Source organism: Chiloscyllium plagiosum, chromosome 7 (genome assembly GCF_004010195.1).
Source record: "Chiloscyllium plagiosum isolate BGI_BamShark_2017 chromosome 7, ASM401019v2, whole genome shotgun sequence".
Classification (NCBI taxonomy): domain Eukaryota; kingdom Metazoa; phylum Chordata; class Chondrichthyes; order Orectolobiformes; family Hemiscylliidae; genus Chiloscyllium; species Chiloscyllium plagiosum.
The window spans coordinates 104,156,495-104,178,145 of NC_057716.1; the positions used below are offsets into that span (position 1 = coordinate 104,156,495).

Consider the following 21,651-nt stretch of genomic DNA (forward strand, 5'->3'; position numbering starts at 1 on the left):
TAGGGTGGGAAGAGGTGTAATCCAGGTAGCTGTGGGAGTCGGTGGGTTTGTAAAAAATGTCAGTGTCAAGTCGGTCGTCATTAATGGAGATGGAGTGGTCTAGGAAGGGGAGGGAGGTGTCAGAGATGCCACCTGAGTGTCACCACTCTGTATCTAACCCCGTGCTGTCCCTGTCCTGGGACAGTTTGATGCGGAGAATGTAGAGGGGGCTTTACTCTGTATCTAACCCCGTGCTGTCCCTGTCCTGGGACAGTTTGATGGGGATTGTAGTGAACGAACTTTACTTTCAGTTTAACAGAGTAGAGAGAGCATTGCTGCCAATGACAGCCAGTGTATCAGATGTGACTCCTGTAATTGTATCTGAGCAAGATAAAGCACTATTCCGAGCTGGCAGCTCAGTGATGAAAGGGAAAGTATTTTGTCTGATATCTGTCCACAAACGGATCTTTCCCCCCCCCCCCACCCCTCTGCAGCACTTGTCCTTGGGAGAAAATGTGTGATTATTTTAAGTCAGGCCATTTAAAGCTTTCCATACCATGTTGTTGACCATAAATGGAGAAATGGATGGAGCAAAGGCGGGGGGAGGGGGGAAAATGAGTGTTAAACGATTCCTTCAAGTAGCTTGCAAATAATCCACCAGGCTGACTGACTAAGAAATAAAGCTGAAAGGGTAACAGATCCGGAGTTTATATTTCAGTTAATTTGTAGAATACCTACAATGTGAAAGTAGGCCATTTGGCCCATTGATTCTATACTATCCCTCCAAGGGGCTTCCCTCCCTATCTTTGTAACCCTCCACTCCCCACAGCCATCCCTGAACACTGTGGATAGTTTAGCATGGCCATCTTTGCACAGTGGGAGGAAACCAGAGCACTCAAACGAAACCCACCCAGACACGGGGAGAACGTGCAAACTCCACACAGACAGTCGCCCGAGGCTGGAATCGAACCCAGTTCCCTGGTGCTGTGAGACAGCAGGGCCAACCACTGACCAACCTTGTAAACCTTCAGTAAAAGTGTGACTGTAGTATAATAATACTTCCCTTCCCTCTTGAGATCATCGTCCAGTATCAGTCTGGGGTCATCCAGAGGTTGGGGGTTAGGGTCACGGGGGGTGTTGGGGGTGGAGGAGGGGAGGGGAATGACAATTTTGCCAATATTTAGTCAACACCGCAATTGTGTTGGTTGTATCTCAGCGAGAAGTGGAACCAGAAAGCTGTGTGTTTGAGTCACACTTGAAGGGGGTGACGCTGAGGGAGTGCTGTACTGGCAGCGAGATATTAAACCGAGGCCCCTTGCCTCTCTGCTGTAAGTTTCCCATTGACACCATTTTGGGGGGAGAATCAAGGATTTCACTCTAGACCAGACCAGCACGGTCCCCCGATCAATACCAACAAATACAAACAGCTCCACACTGTGGGATCTTGCTGTGTGAAAAATGGCTACTACATTCCCTACATTGAGGACACTTGAGGAGAGTGGGAGCACATACAGGGTAGTAGCTCATTAAATGTAATGTGGTTCCGGGGATATCCTCCTCACTCTGTGCAGGATGCTATGTAAATGCAAGTTGTATCACAGGAAGTTGATACACCTTTGCCCCCCCCCACCCTCCCCTGACACTTGAGGTGGGAGTAGGGCCGCTCGTGGTGGTCTCAATAGTAATTCCCAATGTTGCGTCAGCCCCTAACCCACTTTCACCCCATGGGGAGGGTCTTGAGGTGAGCGTGATGGGTGGGTGGGTTACAAAGACCAGAGGATTCCGCCATCTTGCATTGGGGATTGGGAGTGGGAAGGCTGGGTGGGTGCAGGGGTTGGGGGCAGTGGGTGCAGGGGTTGGTGTGGGATATGTATAATTCGACTGTTTGTCCAAATATCAGGCAGGAATTCCCAACTGGATCAGGGTGAGTGTGGGTCGACCAGGCTTCCTCCTCTTGAATGGTAGAGCTGGCTCGAAGGGCCGAATGGCCTACTCGTAGCTTCTCTGTTTCTTGTGAGATGAGTTGAGGCTGAGGTTGCTTTCTCTGGTGCTCAGATGTTTGGAAGAATCGGGTCTGCTCCTGGCCTGGGAGTAACCGGGCCGACAGTATATCACACTGATGACTGCATGACCCAAAATGGTCCAGGAACTGGTTCCTGGAGAGCAGCTCTGTAAAACAATATCAGGTCTGTCTGCATTACTGCCTCATCTGCTTCCTTAGCAACAGATACAATTACAACAGCTTACATTTCTGGAAAAACGAGAGCTGGGTTGGGCCTTGCGACCCCAGAAGCCTCCTCTATCGCCCACTCAGATCATCGCCAACCTCTCCATCTCCACCCCTCACTTTTCCCATCCTCTCCATTCCCCCTTTGCCCACCCTCTCCATTCCCTCTCCTTTCCCCACCCTCGCCATCACCTCCCCTTTTCCCACCAGTGTCTCATTCCCTTCGGTTCTCTCAGGTAACAAAAGCCTCTCGACCACACAATTCCAAACGGACAGGCTGGGACAATGTGAATGGTTGAATTTTGACACTGGGTCATATTAAGAGACATTAGGACAGGCGAGCTAAAACTGGGTCAAAGCAGCAAGGATATGACAAAAAGGCAGGAGATAGGCACTCAATAATGAAGCAGTGTCGGAATGATGGGCCAAATGGCCTCCTACAGTATCGGAATGATAGAGATGTACAGCACAGAAACAGACCCTTCGGTCCAACTCATCCATACCGACCAGATATTGCAACCTAATCTAGTCCCACCTGCCAGCACCCGGCCCATATCCCTCCAAACCCTTCCTATTCATATACCCATCCAAATGCCTCTTAAATGTTGTATTTGTACCAGCCTCCACCACACCCTCTGGCAACTCATTCCATACACATACCAATCTCTGTGTGAAAACTTTGCCCCTTAGGTCTCTTTTATACCTTTCCCCTCTCACCCTAAACCTATGCCCTCTAGTTCAGGATTCGCGGACCCCAGGGAAAAGACCTGGGGATAGGGTAAAAAGATTTACCCTATCCATGCCCCTCATAATTTTATAAACCTCTATAAGGTCACCCCTCAGCCTCCGACGTTGCAGGGAAAACAGCCCCAGCCTTTCCCCTCTCCCTGTAGCTCAAATCCTCCAGCCCTGGCAACATCCTTGTAAATCTTTTCTGAACCCTTTCAAGTTTCACAACATCTTTCCGATAGGAAGGAGACCAGAATTGCACGCAATATTCCAACAGTGGCCTAACCAATGTCCTGTCGAGCTGTAAGAACGATAGAGATGTGAAGAGGTGGGAGCACCGAGTCCCAGAGATCAGGCACCAACCAGCGAGAGACTCAGCAGCCAATGGTGGAGTTATTAACATCAGGAATGGACACAGGGCCAGATAGGGAGGAGATTTCAGTTCAATTCTTCTGTCACCTCTGCTCCCTGCCCCCCTATTTCCACATTTTCTTTAAAGTGATGCACTAACGAGGCAAAGGCAGTCAGAGAAAGTGATTCTGACCCAGCGAGTAGTTAGGGTCTGGAGTGCTCTATTTGGAGTGTGGGGGAGGTAGCTTCCACGAGGGAGGTCGAAGAGGGTTTGTTTCGCTCTCTTTGGACTGGCTTCTTTGGAACTCCTTGTTCCAGAGAGGAGAGGGGGCAGAGTCCTTGTGTATATTTGACTGTGTGCAAGGATATGACAAAAAGGCAGGAGATAATAATGAAGCAGTGTCGGAATGATGGGCCAAATGGCCTCCTCCAGTGTCGGAATGATTCTGTGATTCTGACTCTGTGAATCTGAGTCTCTGTTCTCACACTTCCTAACTCACAAGCAGTCCTCTACAACCTTCAACTGTTGTGTTCACTGATTACACTGGGGCCCAGTCCCTGTTACACGGCCGTAGTCCTGGACGGTGGGAATCAATTCCCAGTGAGCTTATGCATTGCAATCGCAGCTGCTGGGTTGCATATGGACTGTCAGAGTGTCCTGCCACATGTCTGAAGGTGACTGAGTTGAGCTCAGAAGCAGTCAGGAGCCATCGTTTTATTATTAGCATCACTGAGTACAAAAATAAATAAGTTGTTTCGAAACATTTACGAGTGCCTGCTGATGGATTATTGTTTAAATCTGGATGCCAAACTTCAGGCAGGATGTCCAGATCTTGGTGAGGGAACAGAGGAGATGATTGGGAGGTACTAAAATGGAGAGGGAGGTCAGTAGATGTGGAGCTGGAAAAGTACAGCAGGTCAGACAGCAGCCGAGGAGCAGGAGAGTCAGAACCAAGGGCTTTGTCCCGAAACGTTGACTTTCCTGCCACACGGTTGCTGCCTGACCTGCTGTGCTTTTCCAGCTCCATATCCACTGACTCTGGCTTCCAGCATCTGCGGTGCTCACTGTCTCCAGAATACGAAAATGGGAACCGTGCTGAGGGAGCTCAGATGTGCAGAGTGCCTCAGAGTAAAGGGGCGCTCGTTTAAAATTGAGTTGAGGAGGAATTTCTTCTCTCAGAGGATTGGGAGTCTCTGACACAGAGCTCTGTGGGGGCAGAGTCCTTGTGTATATTTAAGGCTGAGATCGATAGATTCTCAATCGGTCGGGGAATCGAGGGTTACAGGGAAAGGGCAGGAATGTCAGATCAGACACGATCCTATTGAAGCACGGAGCAGGCCGGAGGAGCTGAGTGGCCTACTCCCGATCCTATTTCTTACGGATGGGGAAGGTGAAGGGGAGATTAAGCAGAGGGGCTTTGATGGATGGAGGAAGTGGATTCCATGAGGGAAGACGATCAGTAGAGTGAAGAGAAATCGGAATGCGCTGCTGAGAAAGGGCGGTGGAAGCATATTCAACAGGAAAGTTCCAAAGGGATTGGGATAAGTAGATGAAGGAGAAGATTTTGCAGAAACCATGTTTGGGACTGAGCAGGGGAATGGGACTCTCTTACACACAATGGTTTTGTAAAACTGATGTCTCTTACTCACCTCCTGCTTTGCTCAGTTCCCCTTCCGTTTAGGAGCCAGGGTTGACTGTGGGATCAAGACCTCACCTTGGAATTAGACACACGCAGAATGCAGCGCCATGTCTATCATAGAGTCAGAGCATGGAAACAGACCCTTCGGTCCAACCCGTCCATACCGACCTGATATAGTTCCCGACTGCAGATATGAGGAAAAGCAGGGGAATTCTCCTCATGTCCGAACAATATTTATCCCTTTATCACTTCACTACGCCATGTGACAGCTCATTCACTCTTTGCAGGAACTTTTCTACGTCTTTTTTATTCATTTGTGGGCATCGTTGGCTGGGCCCAGTATTTATTGCCCGTCCCTAGTCTCCCCTTGAGAAGGTGGGGGTGAGCTGCCTTCTTGAATCGTTGCTGCCCATGTGCTGTAGGTTGACCCACAATGCCCTTAGGGAGGGAATTCCAGGATTCTGACCCAGCGACAGTATTTCCAAGTCAGGATGGTGACTGGCTTGGGGGGGTTCTTGCAGGGGTTGGTGTTCCCATGTATCTGCTGCCCCTGCCCTTCAGGGAGGAAGTGGCCGTGGGTTTGGAAGGTGCTGTCTGAGGATCTTTCTGCAGTGCGTCTTGTAGATAGTGCCCACTGATGCCACTGAACATCAGCCGTGGAGGGAGTGGATGTTTGTGTATGTGGTGCCAATCAAGCGGCTGCTTTGTCCTGGATGGAGTTGAGCTTCTTGAGTGTTGTTGGAGCCGCACCCATCCAGGCAAGTGGGGAGTATTCCATCACCCTCCTGACTTGTGCCTTGTAGATGGGTAGCAGGGATGATCCAGGTAATTATAGACCGGTCAGCCTGGTGTCAGAGGTAGGGAAGCTGCTGGAGAAGATACTAAAGGATAGTATCTATTCCCATTTGGAAGAAAATGGGCTTCTCAGTGATAAGCAACATGGTTTTGTGCAGGGAAGGTCATGTCTTACCAACTTAATAGAATTCTTTGAGGAAATGACAAAGTTGATTGATGAGGGAAGGGCTGTAGATGTCATATACATGGACTTCAGTAAGGCATTTGATAAGGTTCCCCTGGTAGGCTGATGGAGAATGTGAAGTCACATGGGGTCCAGGGTGTACTAGCTAGATGGATAGAGAACTGGCTGGGCAACAGGAGACAGAGAGTAGTCGTGGAAGGGAGCTTCTCAAAATGGAGAACTGTGACCCGTGGTGTCCCACAGGGATCTATGTTGGGGGACACTGTTGTTTGTGATATACATAAATAAATCTGGAGGAAGGTAGAGGTGGTCTGATTAGCAATTTTGCAGATGACACTAAAATTGATGGAATAGCAGATAGTGAAGGGGATTGTCAGAGAATACAGCAGAATATAGATAGACTGGAGAGTTGGGCAGACAAATGGCAGATAGGGTTCACTCCAGGCAAATGCGAGGTAATGCATTTTGGAAGATCCAATTCAAGAGCAAACTATACAGTAAATGGAAAAGCCCTGAGGGGGAACCTGATTGAGGTCTACAAAATCATGAGAGGTATAGACAGGGTGGATAGCAAGAAGCTTTTTTCCCAGAGTGGGGGACTCAGATACGAGGGGTCATGAGTTCAAAGAGCGAGGGGAAAAGTTTAAGGGAAATATGTGTGTAAAGTTCTTTATGCAGAGGGTAGTGGGTGCCTGGAACACGTTGCCAGTGGAGATGGTAGAGGTGGGCATGATGGCGTCATTGAAGATGTATCTAGACAGATACATGAATGGGCAGGGAGCAGAGGGATACAGATCCTTGGAAAATAGGAACCAGGTTTAGATAGAGGATCTGGATCAGCGCAGGCTTGGAGGGCCGAAGGGCCTGTGCTATAATGTTCTTTGCTCTTTGAATTTTTATCTCTCGCAGTATTAAGTAGAACACAGAAGCTCTCACAAACAGTAAGAGGAATATCCAACTAATTTGGTTCAGAGATTTTAATGAAAGAATGAGAAGAAAATAGGGAAAGCTCCCCTTGCCTTTGTTTAAAAACGTGCCACAGGAGCTTTTAAAACTGGAGAAAGCATCTGACCCTTATGGCAGGGGTGGGGGAGTGGGGGGGCATCTCTCACCGACCAGCACTCCTTCAGTACTGCTCAGGAATGATTCAGTTCGACGTGTCCCAGTCTCGGGAATCGGATTAGAGCCCATCATTTACGACTGAGATCGGAGAGGACGCTGCCCATTGATGCAGGGCTGACTAGCTGAGGAGACTGGAAAATGGAGGGTTCCACCAACTGGGCCTATAGTTAGAAAGATGAATCTATGCCAGAGACCTCAAGCAGCTGGGGCGAGAGCAAATTTAATGCGAGAACAGCTGAGAACAAACGTAAAAATAGCAGCAACGTCAAGGGCATACAGGACTTAAAATAACAAATTCCAATTGCAAGAGGAGGTTAGCAAATGGATGCTCACCAAAAATAACTGCACATGGCCGCCTCAAGGATCAGGGGTTGGGTAGGACCTCCAGCAAAGAGTAGGATGGGGCCTAGTAGGGTGACCCTATAAAAGGATAAAGTGAGGCCTAGGATAATAAGGGAGAGTGAGGCCGAGGACAAAGGCAGATGACTAGAGGAGGTTAAGGTAGAGGATGAGGCCTGGGTCAAGCAGGTCAAGTGAGGCCTGGCATAAAGGAAGGAAAAACTGAAACAAAGGCATAAGTTGAGACCGACTGTTAAGGTAAGGCCTAATGCAAATGATAGGGTGAGACCTAGTATGGAAAGGCCTGTAGTACCTGAGGGATAGAGTGACCCCGAGGGTAAGGGGTATGCTGAGGCCTAGAGGCCACTTGGCAGTGGAGTGAGGCCTGGGATAAGGAGCAGGGATTTGAGACCTGGGAGGTTGAGGCCTAGGGCAAGGGAGATGGTGATGCTGTGGACAATCAAAAGGTATTGTGGGGGCAAGGGATAGGGTTGAGTTTTGGATGATGAAGCCAGTGGGGGAAGGGAAGGAGACCTATAGAGTAATGCCCGAGGGATAGGTCAAGGATCAGGAAAAAATAGAGTGAGATTTAAGACAAGCGGATAAGCTAGATCTCGGGCAAGATGAAAAAGGAGCAATTCTTGGGGAAGTAACTCCAAGAGGGCGGTATCCCGTCACCAAGTCTCCCTTAATTTACACGGAGAGACTGATCCTTTTTCCTCAGGGCCAGCTCTCAGGGGGAACAGAACCTCTGACCCTCCTGTTTATTTTTTATTTATTTATTTATTTTATTTTATTAAACAAATTACAAAAACAGTTTACAACAAACAGTTACATTTACAGCTGCATACAAGAGACAGCAATTTTACAAGGGAGAGGAGCAGCAAAGCCAGGCCCCAAACCCTACCGTACCCTCCTGTTTATATCTGTCAGCCAGGGCTCCCTAATTGGACCAGGTTAACAGCCCCAATCAGGGAACTCACATTCTGTGACAATAGACAATAGATGCAGGAGTTAGGCCATTCAGCCCTTCGAGCCTGCACCACCATTCAATATGATCATGGCTGATCATCCTCAATCAGTATCCTGTTCCTGCCTTATCCCCATAACCCTTGATTCCACTATCCTTAAGAGCTCTATCCAACTCTTTGTTGAAAGTATCCAGAGACTTGGCCTCCACAGCCTTCTGGGGCAGAGCATTCCATACACCCACCACTCTCTGGGTGAAAAGGTTTCTTCTCAACTCTGTTCTAAATGGACTACCCCTTATTTTTAAACTGTCCACTTGGCTGACCTCATTACAATCACTGCACTTGGTCAGATTATTGTGCTCAGGACAGTGTGGGGGACTTGGTTGAGTTGATCACTCACCCAGATTAACATCAAAGACAGAAGGAAAGCCATTCGAAAGAAACAATGTGTAAAGTCAATATATGATTGAGATGGAGATCACTGAGCTTTACCCTTTCCTCACAGGTTACAAGATGAAATCCAACTGAAGGAGGAAGCTGAAAATAATCTTGCTGCTTTCCGACATGTAAGTCCTGTATTCTGATCACAGAAAAATCCCAGAAGGAGGTTAAAAAAAAAGATATTTTTTAGAACTTACTTCGAACTCTTCAGCTTACTGATTGTTAAATAGTTTCAGTAATGGGGAGAAAAGAGATTTGGACTGTCACAGAATCGCCCAATCAGGTAGTGAAGAGACTGCTCTTTTTCTGATTGGCTGCTGGTGACAGTGGGGGGAAGGAAGCACCAATGGCAGGGAATGTTGGGACATGGTGGGTGGCCATTCCAGGGACCTTGTGGTATTATTATTATTCCAACGTTCTGGAATCTGTCAGATGGTGAAGTTTGAATTCAAAGTGAAAAGAAATCTGGGGCCAAGAGGTCAATAACGGTCATGATACCATTGTTGTCAAAACCCATCTGGTTCACACCTTTAGATTAGATTCCCTACAGTGTGGAAGCAGGCCCTTCAGCCCAACAAGTCCACACCGACCCTCCGAAGAGTAACCCACCCAGACCCATTTCCCTACATTTACCTCTGACTAATGCACCTAACACTACGGGCAATTTCCCATGGCCAATCCACCTGACCTGCACACCTTTGGACTGTGGGAGGAAACCGGAGCACCCCCGGAGGAAACCCACGCAGACACGGGGAGAACGTGCAAACTCCACACAGGCAGCCGTGTGAGACTGGAATCGAATCCAGGTCTCTGGCGCGGTAAAGCAACAGTATTAACCACTGAGCCAACGTGCTGCCCATTGTGGCATTGACTGAGGAACAGTCACATCTGAGGTTCCCAACTAAAAGCTCTCATTCCAATCCCAAACGGGGTGGCAAATAAATTCAGTTGATAAATCTGGAATTTTCGTTTACGAGGAAGAATTTGTTATGGTCCTTAGGGCTAAAGGGATTAAAGAATACCGGGAGAAAGCAGGAGCAGGGAACTGAGTTGGATGTTCGGACATGATCATATTGATAAAAGTTCGCAAATATTTTGTTAGGCCACATTTCGAAGATTGTGTTTTAGGAAGGATGTAGAGGCTTTGGAGAGGGTGCAGAAGAGGTTTACCAGGATGCTGCCTGGATTGGAGGGTATTAGCTACAAGGAGAGGGTGGACAAACACGGATCGTCTTCACTAGAGCTTGGAAACTGAGGGGCATCCTGATAGAAGTCTCTAACATTATGAGAGGCCCAGGTAGGGTGGAGAGTCAGAGTCTTTTTCCCAGAGTGGGAATGTCAAATACTTGGGGACGTAGCTTTAAGGTGAGAGGGGAGAGGTTTAAGGGAGATGTGTGAGGCAAGTGCTTTTATACAGAGGGTGGTAGGTGTCTGGAACTTAGGGGAGGTGGGAGTAACAGATACAATAGCAATGGTCAAGAAACATTATACAGATGCAGAAACAGGAGGGGAATAGAGGGATACGGACCATCTGCAAGAAGCTGGGATTAGTTTGGAATGGCATCATTGTTTGCACAGACATGGCCTGTTCCTGTGCTGTACTGTTCTATGAATGGCAGAGCAGGTTTGAAGGGCTGAATGGCCTCCTCCTATCCTCTATGTTTGTGTGAATTGAAAGTAAGTGCTTCTCTAAAGGGACGCCATGGTGGCTCAGTGGTTAGCACGGCTGCCTCACAGCACCAGGGTCCCAAGTTCAACTCCAGCCTTGGACAATGTCTGTGTAGAGTTTGCACATTCTCCCCGTGTCTGCGTGGGTTTCCTCTGGGTGCTCCGGTTTCCTCCCACAGTCCAAAGATGTGCAAGTTAGGTGAATTGGCCATGGGAAATTGCCCGTAGTGTTTGGTGCATTAGTCAGAGGGGAATGGGTCTAGGTGGGTTACTCTTCGGAGGGCTAGTGTGGACTTGTTGGGCCGAAGGGCCTGTTTCCACACTGTAGAGAATCTAATCTAAACCCTGGGCTCTGTTGCAGTGGGGGAGCTGCATTCTTGACAAAATGTAGCAAAGAAAGGTTTTGGAAGATGGGTTTTGTTGCATAACACTCAGTCTGGTGAGGATAAAGCAAGGCAGCACCTCTCTGAGCCGTCTGTGCCCTCCTCTAACTCTCGGCACAGAGCATCCTGATTTAAGGAGCCTCCCACTTTCCTGTGTTATATTTGGAAGTCGACATTCTAAATTAAACTCCATCTGCCACTCCTTGGCCCATCTGGTCCAGATCCTGTTGTAATCTGAGGTAACCCTCTTCTCTGTCCACTACAACTTCAATTTTGGTGTCATCTGCAAACTTACTAACTGTACCTCTTATGCTTGCATCCAAATCATTTGTATAAATGATGAAAAGCAGTGGATCCAGCACCGATCCTTGTGGCACTCCACTGGTCATAGGCCTCCAGTCTGAAAAACAACCCTCCACACCACCCCAACCCTCCACCACCACCCTCTGTCTTCAACCTTGAGCCAGTTCTGTATCCAAATGGCTAGTTCTCCCTGTATTCCATGAGATCTAACCTTGCTAACCAGTCTCCCATGGGGAACCTTGTCGAACGCCTTACTGAAGTCCATATAGATCACATCTACTACTCTGCCCTCATCAATCCTCTTCGTTACTTCTTCAAAAAACTCAATCAGGTTAGTGAGACATGATTTTCCATGCACAAAGCCATGTTGACATAGATAGGATAATGAAGAAGGCATTTGGTATGCTTTCCTTTATTGGTCAGAGTATTGAGTACAGGAGTTGGGAGGTCATGTTGCGGCTGTACAGGATATTGGTTATGGAATACTGTGTGCATTACTGGTCTCCCTCTTATAGGAAGGATGTTGTGAAACTTGAAAGGATTCAGAAAACATTTGTAAGGTTGTTGTCAGGGTTGGAGGGTTTGAGCTATAGGGACAGGCTGAATAGGCTGGGGCTGTTTTCCCTGGAGCGTCAGAGGCTGAGGGGTGACCTTATAGAGGTTTATAAAATTATGTGGGGCATGGATAGGATAAACAGACAAAGTCTCTTTCCTGGGGTGGGGGAGTCCAGAACTGGAGGGCATGGGTTTAAGGTGAGAGGGGATAGATATTAAAGGGACCTAAGGGGCAACTTTTTCACACAGAGGGTGGTACGTGTATGGAATGAGCTGCCAGAGGATGTGGTGGAGGCTGGTACAATTACAGCATTTAAGAGGCATCTGGATGGGTATATGAATAGGAAGGGTTTGGAGGGACATAGGCCGGGAGCTGGTAGGTGGAACTAGATTGGGTTGGGATATCTGGGTCAGCATGGACGGGTTTGACCAAAGGATCTGTCTCTGTGCTATACATCTCTATGACTCCCATCAGGGCAGTCGGAATAATCTCACCGTGTAAGGGACCAGTTGGAAAACCTCATGGCCACAGCAGCTTTTCTTTCTGCTTCTAGGACGTCGATGCAGCCACCCTCGCTCGCCTGGATCTCGAGCGAAGGATTGAGGCCCTCCAGGAGGAGATCGCATTCCTCAAGAAAGTCCATGAGGAGGTGAGTCAACGGCAAAGCCCCTTCCTCAAACAAATCTCCTCCATTCTCCAACCGGCTTCCCAGATACAAAGCAAAGTTCCCATCAAACACTCCCAACACAGGGACAGCACGGGGTTAGATACAGAGTAAAGCTCCCTCTACACTGTCCCCATCAAACACTCCCAGGGACAGGAATAGCATGGGGTTAGATACAGTGTAAAGCTCTCTCTACACTGTCCCCCATTAAACACTCCTAGGGACTGGACAGTGGTTTAGAGTTTTACTTTAAGGGGTTTGTGTTGTGTTTGCTTGTTGGAAGGTGAAAGGTAATTAATCTCCAGGTCTGCTGGAAGGGTCTCCTCTCTCTTTTGAAAATGACACTGCCCATAAAGATATTGTGCATTTTGACCTGTGTGACACTATGACCCTTTAACTGCGTCAATGGGAACACTGGGGCTTGGCACGGCATTCAGAGCCCTCTCCCTCCCTTCTGGGGCGACTGCAAATTGTTTCCACTTGAACTGAGCAATGCCACGGGTGGCCCAATAATGATTTACTCCATTTGTTTGTAGGAACTGCGGGAGCTGCAGGCTCAGCTCCAGGAACAGCACGTCCAGGTTGAAATGGATCTGTCGAAACCTGACCTCACCGCTGCCCTGCGTGATATCAGGGCACAGTACGAGTCCATCTCAGCCAAGAATGTCACGGAGGCGGAAGAGTGGTACAAGTCAAAGGTTGGTGCTGGGCGGTTCCCCCCATTACCCACCGAGCGACTGGGATGCTGGGGCCTCTGGGTACCATGTGGGGAGAGGCGTGTGTGGACCTAACATCCAAATGGAATAGATATGCTAGCTCAAAGATTGCTGTGCCCACTTGGCATATGGGATGGATGCCAACAATTTTCTGTTTACTAACTCGACTAGCAGAGCATTAGATTTTATTTGAGAATGCAGGCTTTGCAACGTTTTTCCTGTGCAGTGGTAATGTCTCTATCTCTGAGCTAGTAGAGCCATAGTCACAGAGACAGTCCAACCCGTCCATGCCGACCAGACATCCCAACCCAATCTAGTCGCACCTTCCAGCACCCAGCCCATATCCCTCCAAACCCTTCCTATTCATATACCCATCCAAATGCCTCTTAAATGTTGCAATTGTACCAGCCTCCACCACTTCCTCTGGCAGCTCATACCATACACATACCACCCTCTGTGTGAAAAAGTTGCCCCTTAGGTCCCTTTTATATCTTTCCCCTCTCACCCTAAAGCCTCTAGTTCTGGATTCCCCCACCCCAGGGAAAAGCCTTTGCCTATTTACCCTATCCATGCCCATCAGAATTTTGTAAACCTCTATTAGGTCACCCCTCAGCCTTTGACGGTCCAGGGAAAACAGCCCCAGCCTATCCAACCTCTCCCTGTAGCTCAAATCCTCCAACCCTGGCAACATCCTTGTAAATCTTTTCTGAACCCTTTCAAGTTTCACAACATCCTTCCCATAGGAAAGAGACCAGAATTGCACATAATATTCCAAAACTGTGTAACCAGCGTCCTGTACAGCCACAGCATGACCTCCCAACAACTCCCACCTGCTCCAGAGGCATATTATAATCTGTTAGAGGATTCTCAGGAGATCTGACAGGGTAGACGCAGAGAGTAGATGGTATAATTGAGAGTGTGGCGCTGGAAAAGCATAGCAGTATCTGAGAAGCAGCAGAATCAATGTTCTGAGCATAAGCTCTTCATCAGGACTGTCTCCTGCTCCTCGGATGCTGCCTGACCGGCTGTGCTTTTCCAGCACCACACTCTCAACTCTGATCTCCAGCTCCCGCTTTCTCCCTCTATAATCTCAGCTATTACATAACTAGGAACTAGCCATTAAGTAATATGTAATTAACCTATTTACTGTTCATCAAGTTCAACCTAATGTTTAGAGTTCCCTAATCAGATTGATCAAGTCACCATAATCTTACCAGATGGTCGGGCTGCTCTGTTTTTAGAGTGAGATGGCTGGTGGTAGTTTAAACTGAGGGTCACCACATCTCAGGCGAGGGGGAGAGGTTTAGAAAGGGAGCCCTTCATGGTACCCTCAGCTGGTGTGGGAATTGAACCCACGCTGTTAGCGCCACTACCTCATAACCAAGCCATTCAGCCAACTGAGCTAACTGACCCTACTACCACCTGACCCAAATCATCCCAGTGACTGGCAACTGTGAATCTACTGGAGCTATCCCAGATCATTTCCCTGAAGACGGGGAAGCGGTGGCTGAGTGGTATTGTTGCTGGACTGTTCACCCAGAGACCCAGGTAATATTCTGGGGGAGCTGGGGTCAGATCCTGCCATTTGAATTCAATAAGAGGAGAAATTTGGAATTAAGAGTCTAATGATGACTATGAATCCATTGTTGGAAAAGCCCACCTGGGTCACCAATGCCCTTCAGGGAAGGAAACTGCCAACCTTACCTGGTCTGGCCTACATGTGACTCCAGACTCACAGTAATGTGGTTGACTCCTAACTGCCCTCTGGGTAATTAGGGATGGGCAATAAATGCTGGCCTGGCCATTGACGTTGCTCATTCTATGAATGAATAAAGAATTATAGCAGTGAGTTCTGGAATATTACAAACACCAATGACATAACTGCTTACGCACATGCTCAATAGAGTAAAGGTACAGTTAACCTATTAATCCACATGGATGACCCCTGACCTCCTTCTTTTCCAGGTCATGGATTTGAATCAGAGTGCAGCCAAAAACAATGATGCCTTGCGACAGGCCAAGCAGGAAATGATGGAGTACCGTCACCAGATTCAGAGCTATACCTGCGAGATTGATGCTCTCAAAGGAACCGTGAGTGTTTGTGGGTCTCTGGGATGTACCCCCACCTGGCGATGTCAAGGAAAGCAAGTGTTTGCATTTCGATAGCACCTTTTATGACATCAGGGCTTCACAAAGCAGTTTAGAGCCAGTGAGCTCCCTTTATCTATATCCGTGTAGTTGCTGTGGTAATGTTGGAAACGTAGCAGCACGCCCAGTGAAGAGAAACAAAAAAAACAGGAGTAGCTGGAAAAGCTCAGCAGGTCTGGCAACATCCGTAGAGAGAAAGCAGAGTTAGTATTTTACATTCAGAAACCCCTCCTCGGTGGGAGAGACTAGGAGCTGAGGGCACAGCCTTGGAATAAAGGGAAGACCTTTTAGAATGGAGATAAGGAGAAACATCTTCAGCCAGAGGGTGGGGGATCTGAGGAATTCATTGCCACTGAAGGCTGTTGGGGGCCAGGTCATTGAGTATATTTAAGACTGAGATAGATAGGTTCTTGAGTATCAGGGGGATCAAGGATTATGGGGAGAAAGTGGGAGAATGGGGTTGAGAAACATATCAGCCATGATTGAATGGCGGAGCAGACTCAATGGGCTGAATGGCCTAATTTCTGCTCCTATGTTTTATGGTTTTACGATGGTTTGTTTTTTATACAGAAGATTAGAGTGCGGGGATCGGGGTAAGGAGATTGGACAGGCTAGAACTGTTTTCATTGGAGCAGAGAAGATTGAGTGGTCGTTGGGAGGGGGTCATAATTGAGATGGATTATGTGGGCATAGATAGGGTGGGCAGGGAGAAACCATTTCCTGGGTGAAGGGGTCAATGACCGGGGGTGGAGTGGGAGGGCAATACATTTAAGGCAAGGGGCCGAAGGTTTCGAGGGGATGTTAGGGAAATTGTTTCACCCAGAGGGTGGTGAGAATCTGGAACACACTGCCTGGAAGGGCGGGTGGGGCAGAAAGTCTCATAATATTGAGATGTGTACTTGTGATGCTAAAGGCATACAAGGCTATAGACCAAGTACTGGGAAATGGGAATAGAATGGTTAGGTCATAGAATCTCTACAGTGTGCAGACAGGCCCTTCGGCCCAACAAGACCACACTGACCTTCCAAAGAGCAACCCACCCAGACTCATTCCTCTACATTTACCCCTGATTAATGCAGCTAACACTATGGGCAATTTTCGCATGGCCAGTTCACCTGACCTGCACCTCATTGGCCTGTGGGAGGAAACCAGAGGAAGCCCACCCAGACACGGGGAAAACGTGCAAACTCCACACAGACAGTCGCCCGAGGCTGGAATCGAACCAGGTCCCTGGCACTGTGAGGCAGCAGGGCTAACCACCATGCAACCCCCTCACAGGTGGTTGTTTTTGACCATCATAAACTCGTTGGACCGAAGGGCGGTTCTCTGTGCTGTGTAGACCTTTGCGACTTTAAACCCTCACAAACAAAACGTGTCATCGAGCAGGCAGCCTGCCTTTGGTGGGCCTGAGCACAGGAGCAGCCATTGTTAGTGAGGTCACTCGTGAGTGCCTCATGTGTTCCTCTTCCAATCTGTGCCATCCCAGCAGACGGCTTTGGCGTAATGTCCTATCTGAAAGATGATGATGACACTGGCAGTGTAGCACCCCCGCACTGGTACTCGCTCTGGATTAGAAACCCTGGGTCTGCACCTCCTCCACACTCTGAGGTGACAGTGCGACCCAATGAGGCACCAATAAAGGGTTAAGGATCCCCCTGTGATAACTTTCTCAGCGGAAATCACAAAACCAAGTGGGGCTTTTGGATCACTTTCTGTTTCCCGTATTTCCACACAGTCCCTGGGAAAGGTACAAAACCATTGACAAGAATAATAGCAAGACTGGCAGACGGCATCGCTCAGGAAGTCCAACAGACAGGGCAGGTGACCCCATGTACATCTTTAATATGATTTTAAAAATGGGGCTGTTTGGAGAGGGGTACAGACCTTGTTTCCACTTGCTGTGCCATTATATTCCGAAGTAAGCTTCCCCACGGTGCACTCATTCAGAAAGTTAGGAGGTATGGGATACAGGGAGATTTGGCTGTCTGGATACAGAATTGGCTGGCCAAAAGAAGACAGCTAGTGGATGGAAAGTATTCCGTCTGGAGGTCGGTGACAAGTGGTGTCCCGCAGGGATGTGTTCTTGGGCCTCTGCTCTTTGCAGTTTTTAATAAATGACTTGGATGAGGAAGTGGAAGGGTGGGTTAGTAAGTTGCCAATGACACCAAGGTCGGTGGTGTTGTAGATAGTGTCAAGGGCTGTTGCAGGCTTCAACAAGACACTGACCAAGATAAGATGCAGAGCTGGGCTGAGAAGTGGCAGATGGAGTTCAACCTGGATAAATGCAAAGTGATTCATTTTGGAAGGTCGAATTTGAATATTGGATACAGGGTTAAAGGCAGGATTCTTGGCAGTGTGGAGGGACAACAAGATCTTGAAGTCCATGTACATAGATCCCTGAAAGTTGCCACCCAAGTTGATAGGGTTGTTAAGGTGTACGGTGTTTTGGCTTTCATTAACAAGGAGGTTGGGTTTAAGAGCTGCGAAGTTATGCTGCAGCTCTATAAAGTCCCGGTTAGACCACCCTTGGAATATTGTGTCCAGTTCTGGTCACCTCAGTGTAGGAGGGATGTAGATGTTTTAAAGAGGATGTAGGGGAGATTTACCAAGATGCTGCCTGGATTGGAGGGATGTCTTCTGAAGAGAGGTTGAGTGAGCTCAGGCTTTTCATGCGGAAGGGGGAAGAGAGGTGACTTGATAGAGATGTACATGGTAATGAGAGGCAGAGACAGAGTAGATAACCAGAGACTTTTCCCCAGAAAATGGCTGTCATGAGGGGTCATAATTCTAAAGTAATTGGAGGAAGGTATCGGAGAGGTCAGTTCTTTATGCAGAGAGTGATGGGGGTGTGGAATGTACTGCCAGTGGGGTGGCGAGTCAGAGACATTAGGGACATTTAAGCGACTGCTGGACAAGCACATGGATGGCAATAAATTGAGGGGTGTGCAGGTTAGGTTGACCTTAGATTAAGATAAAGGCTCGGCACAACATTACGTGCCGAAGGGCCTGTACTGTGCTGGACTGTTCTATGTTGTAAGTGGAATTCACCTCCATGGGGCGTGCTGGGAATAAGCAGCTTCGGTGCATTCAAAACAAAATTTAAATGCACGCTGCATCATTCATGAGGGGAAAGGAAAGGTTAAGTAGAAAGAGTAGAATCATTGCTGCCCAAACACAGCATAGACTAGATGGACCAAATGGCCTCTTTCCATGCTATAAATGTTACATCCCAGGGCTTAATGGAATGACACACCTTACACCAGGTAGAACATTGTAGAACTCTGGACTCAAAGGATAGAACTGGAGCCAATCTTTACATATTTGCAAAGTTTTTTTAACCAGACCCGTTTCAATTGTAACACTGCTGCACCAGACTTTGTTGGAAACTGGGAATTTGTAATGGACCAGTGAGGGCAGTAGGGCTGCCAGGACATCAGTGATCATTGAGAGACCAGTCTGCCCCTTTATCAGTGAGAATAAAGGATGGAGCAATAAATAATAACCAAGAACACAAGTAGATTAGAATCAAATCAGGTGCAGATGGAGGTAAAACAGAGAGAGAGAGAGAGACATGGGCCGGATTAAAGGAGTGAGATTAAAGAGACAAATTGTAACATTAAGAATTCATGGTGATGATTTTTTTTCTGAAATCTCCTCAAACAATTGACAACCTGAAGGAATGACGTTTTACTTTTATTAATTGTTCACTTTCTGGGCCGGAGAGATTGATGAACAGTTAACAATTTTAAGATTGTTATAAGGCAACTTGCATTGTCAGTTATTAAACAAGTTCCTGAGTCCAAAGTAATGAGCAAAATCAATGAGGAATGCAGCAGCTTCATAAAATTCCCAGGGCTACCTCTTCATAAAGCTCTCCAAATTACTGAATAACCTGGGACACGACACAGCTCACTGACTGTGGTCACTTCAGAGACATTGGGCAGGTGAATTGTGTGAGGGGCCTGGATCAGTTAGGACTATATTCGCTGGAGTTCAGAAAAATGAGGGATCTCATAGGAACCTATAAAACTCTAACAGGACTACACAGGGATAAACACAGGAAGGATGTTCCTGATGACCAGGGAGTCCCGAATCAGGGCGTCACAGTGTGAGGAAACGGGGTAGGCCCTTTCGGACTGAGCTGAGGAGAAATGTCTTCCCCCAGAGAGTGGGGAGCCTGGAGAATTCTCTGTCACAGAGAGTGGTCAAGGCCAAAACATTGAAGGTTTCCAAGAAGGAGTCAGTTGTGGTTCTTAGAGCTAAAGGGGTCAAAGGTTACAGGGAGGATGAGGGAACTGATTTTGATCTGATCTCATGAACAAGGAGCAATAGTAGGCCATTCGGCCCTTCGAGCCTGTCTCTTCCCCCCCCCCCCCCGCCCCCCCCATTCAATATGATCGTGGCTGATGAGATTTTAACCTCGACTCGACATTCCTACACACTCCCGATAATCTTCCATCCCCCTCAGTCATCCATTATCTATCTTCACCTGCCTTAAAAATATCTAAAGACTCTGCATCCACTTTTGAGGATGGGAACTCCAAAGACTCAAATCCCACTGAGAGGGAAAAGTGTTCCCTCATCTCTGTCTTAAATGAGCGACTCCTTATTTTTAAACCGTGATCCTAGTTCTAGATTCTCCCACAAAAGGAAACCTCCTTTCCACATCCCCTCAGGGGCTGACCCGTTTCAACTAAGTCACCACTGACTCTGCTAAACTTCAGAGGAGGAAGTGGGTACTGCAGATGCTGGAGATCAGAGTCAAGATCTGAGTGGTGCTGGCAAAGCACAGCAGGTCAGGCAGCATCCGAGGAGCAGGAAAATCGACGTTTCAGGCAAAAGCCCTTCATCAGGAATGACCTGCTGTGCTTTTCTGGCACCACTCTAATCTAAGCTCCAGAGGATACAGGCCCAGCCTGTGTAGCCTTTCCTCAAAAGACAATCCCCTCATTCCAGGGATGAGTCCACTAAAACTTCTCTGGATTGTTTTCAATGTATTATGATCCCTTTGTCAGTTCACCAAACAGCTCTATACGTAGCACAGTCAGTTCCGCTCTAACATGTAGCAAATCTAATCTAATGACTTTTGTTAACACAAATTGGCCGTAACGTGATCAGTGAATAGGGAACATGGGTTTCCAAAACATGAACTTGTAAAATGTGCGTTTGCTACAACATGATTAGTTCGCCAACACTTCCAGTGTTACGTGTATAGCGTGGGGTGACGCAGGAACAGACTAAAGGCATGACAGGAGAAACGACTGTATTCTGGGTTCACTCTCACCCATACCCTGTATAGCTGAGGCATAACCTCCCTACTCATGAACTCAGTTCCCCTCACAATAAAACACAACTTTTGATGAGCTTCCCTGATTACTTGCTGTACCTCCCCTCTTGTCCCACCAGGAAGCCCAGATCCCTCTGCATCTGTGCACCATTTACAAAGCATACTTCTTTCTTTTTGGTCTTTTTGCAAAGATGGACAATTTCCCACATTGCACGTCATTTGCCAGATCATTACCCATTCACTTTCTACAACCCATGGATGATCGTACTGAATTAGAGAATACTCGAAGGGCCGAATGGCCTACTCCTGCTCCTATTGTTGAGGTGGTTGGCTTTGGTAATGCCGGTGGGGTTTGGTGTTAGAGCCCATTATTTACCCGGTTGGGCTGTGGGTCAAGCCCGATTCACTGCAGGGTGACCTGGGAGGGGATAGGGGAGACCTCGCCTCAGGTGTCGCTGGGCTCTCACCCGGAGCTCTCTCGGCAGAACGAGTCCCTGATGCGGCAGATGCGGGAGATGGAGGAGAGGTTTGCTGGGGAGGCAGCCGGTTACACCGACAGCATCGCCCGCTTGGAGGACGAGATCCGCCATCTGAAGGACGAGATGGCGCGACATCTGCGGGAATATCAGGAGCTGCTCAACGTCAAGATGGCCTTGGACGTGGAGATCGCCACCTACAGGAAGCTGCTGGAAGGTGAAGAGAGCAGGTATGTCCCCCTCCCGTCTTCACCCCATAGAATCGAATCCCCACAGTGTGGAAACAGGCCATTTGGCCCAGCAAGTCCACACCGACCCTCCGAAGAGTAACCCACCCAGACCCATTCCCCTATATTTACCCCTGACTAATGCACCTAACACAATATAGCATGGCCTATCCACCCTAACCGACACAGATACGGGGAAAATGTGCAAACCCCACACAGACAGTCGCCTGAGGTTGGAATCAAACCTGGGACCCTGGTGCTGTGAGGCAATAATGCTAGCCACTGAGCCACCGTGCTGCTCCCCATCTCTGTCTGTCCTCACTGTTGCCCTGGCCTGGGGGGTGGGAGGTATGAAATAACTCCCCAATGGCCAGTATCCCGTCACCAAGTCACCCTTTATTTACATGCGGAGAGTCACTGACACTGATCCTTTTTCCTCAGGGCC

General features: G+C 48.1%; 1 protein-coding gene across 1 annotated transcript in view; it reads left to right on the forward strand.

Annotated features, from left to right (window-relative positions):
• The window catches only part of LOC122551819 (desmin-like), a 28,734-nt gene extending 7,416 nt beyond the window's left edge, over positions 1 to 21,318 (forward strand). Inside the window, exons 2-6 of the mRNA XM_043694303.1 lie at positions 8,843 to 8,903; positions 12,242 to 12,337; positions 12,889 to 13,050; positions 15,034 to 15,159; positions 20,989 to 21,318. Coding sequence (XP_043550238.1) covers positions 8,843 to 8,903; positions 12,242 to 12,337; positions 12,889 to 13,050; positions 15,034 to 15,159; positions 20,989 to 21,309 — 766 coding nt within the window. The 3' untranslated portion in view covers positions 21,310 to 21,318. The remainder of the gene's footprint in view (positions 1 to 8,842; positions 8,904 to 12,241; positions 12,338 to 12,888; positions 13,051 to 15,033; positions 15,160 to 20,988) is intronic.
• The last annotated feature ends 333 nt before the right edge of the window (positions 21,319 to 21,651 follow it).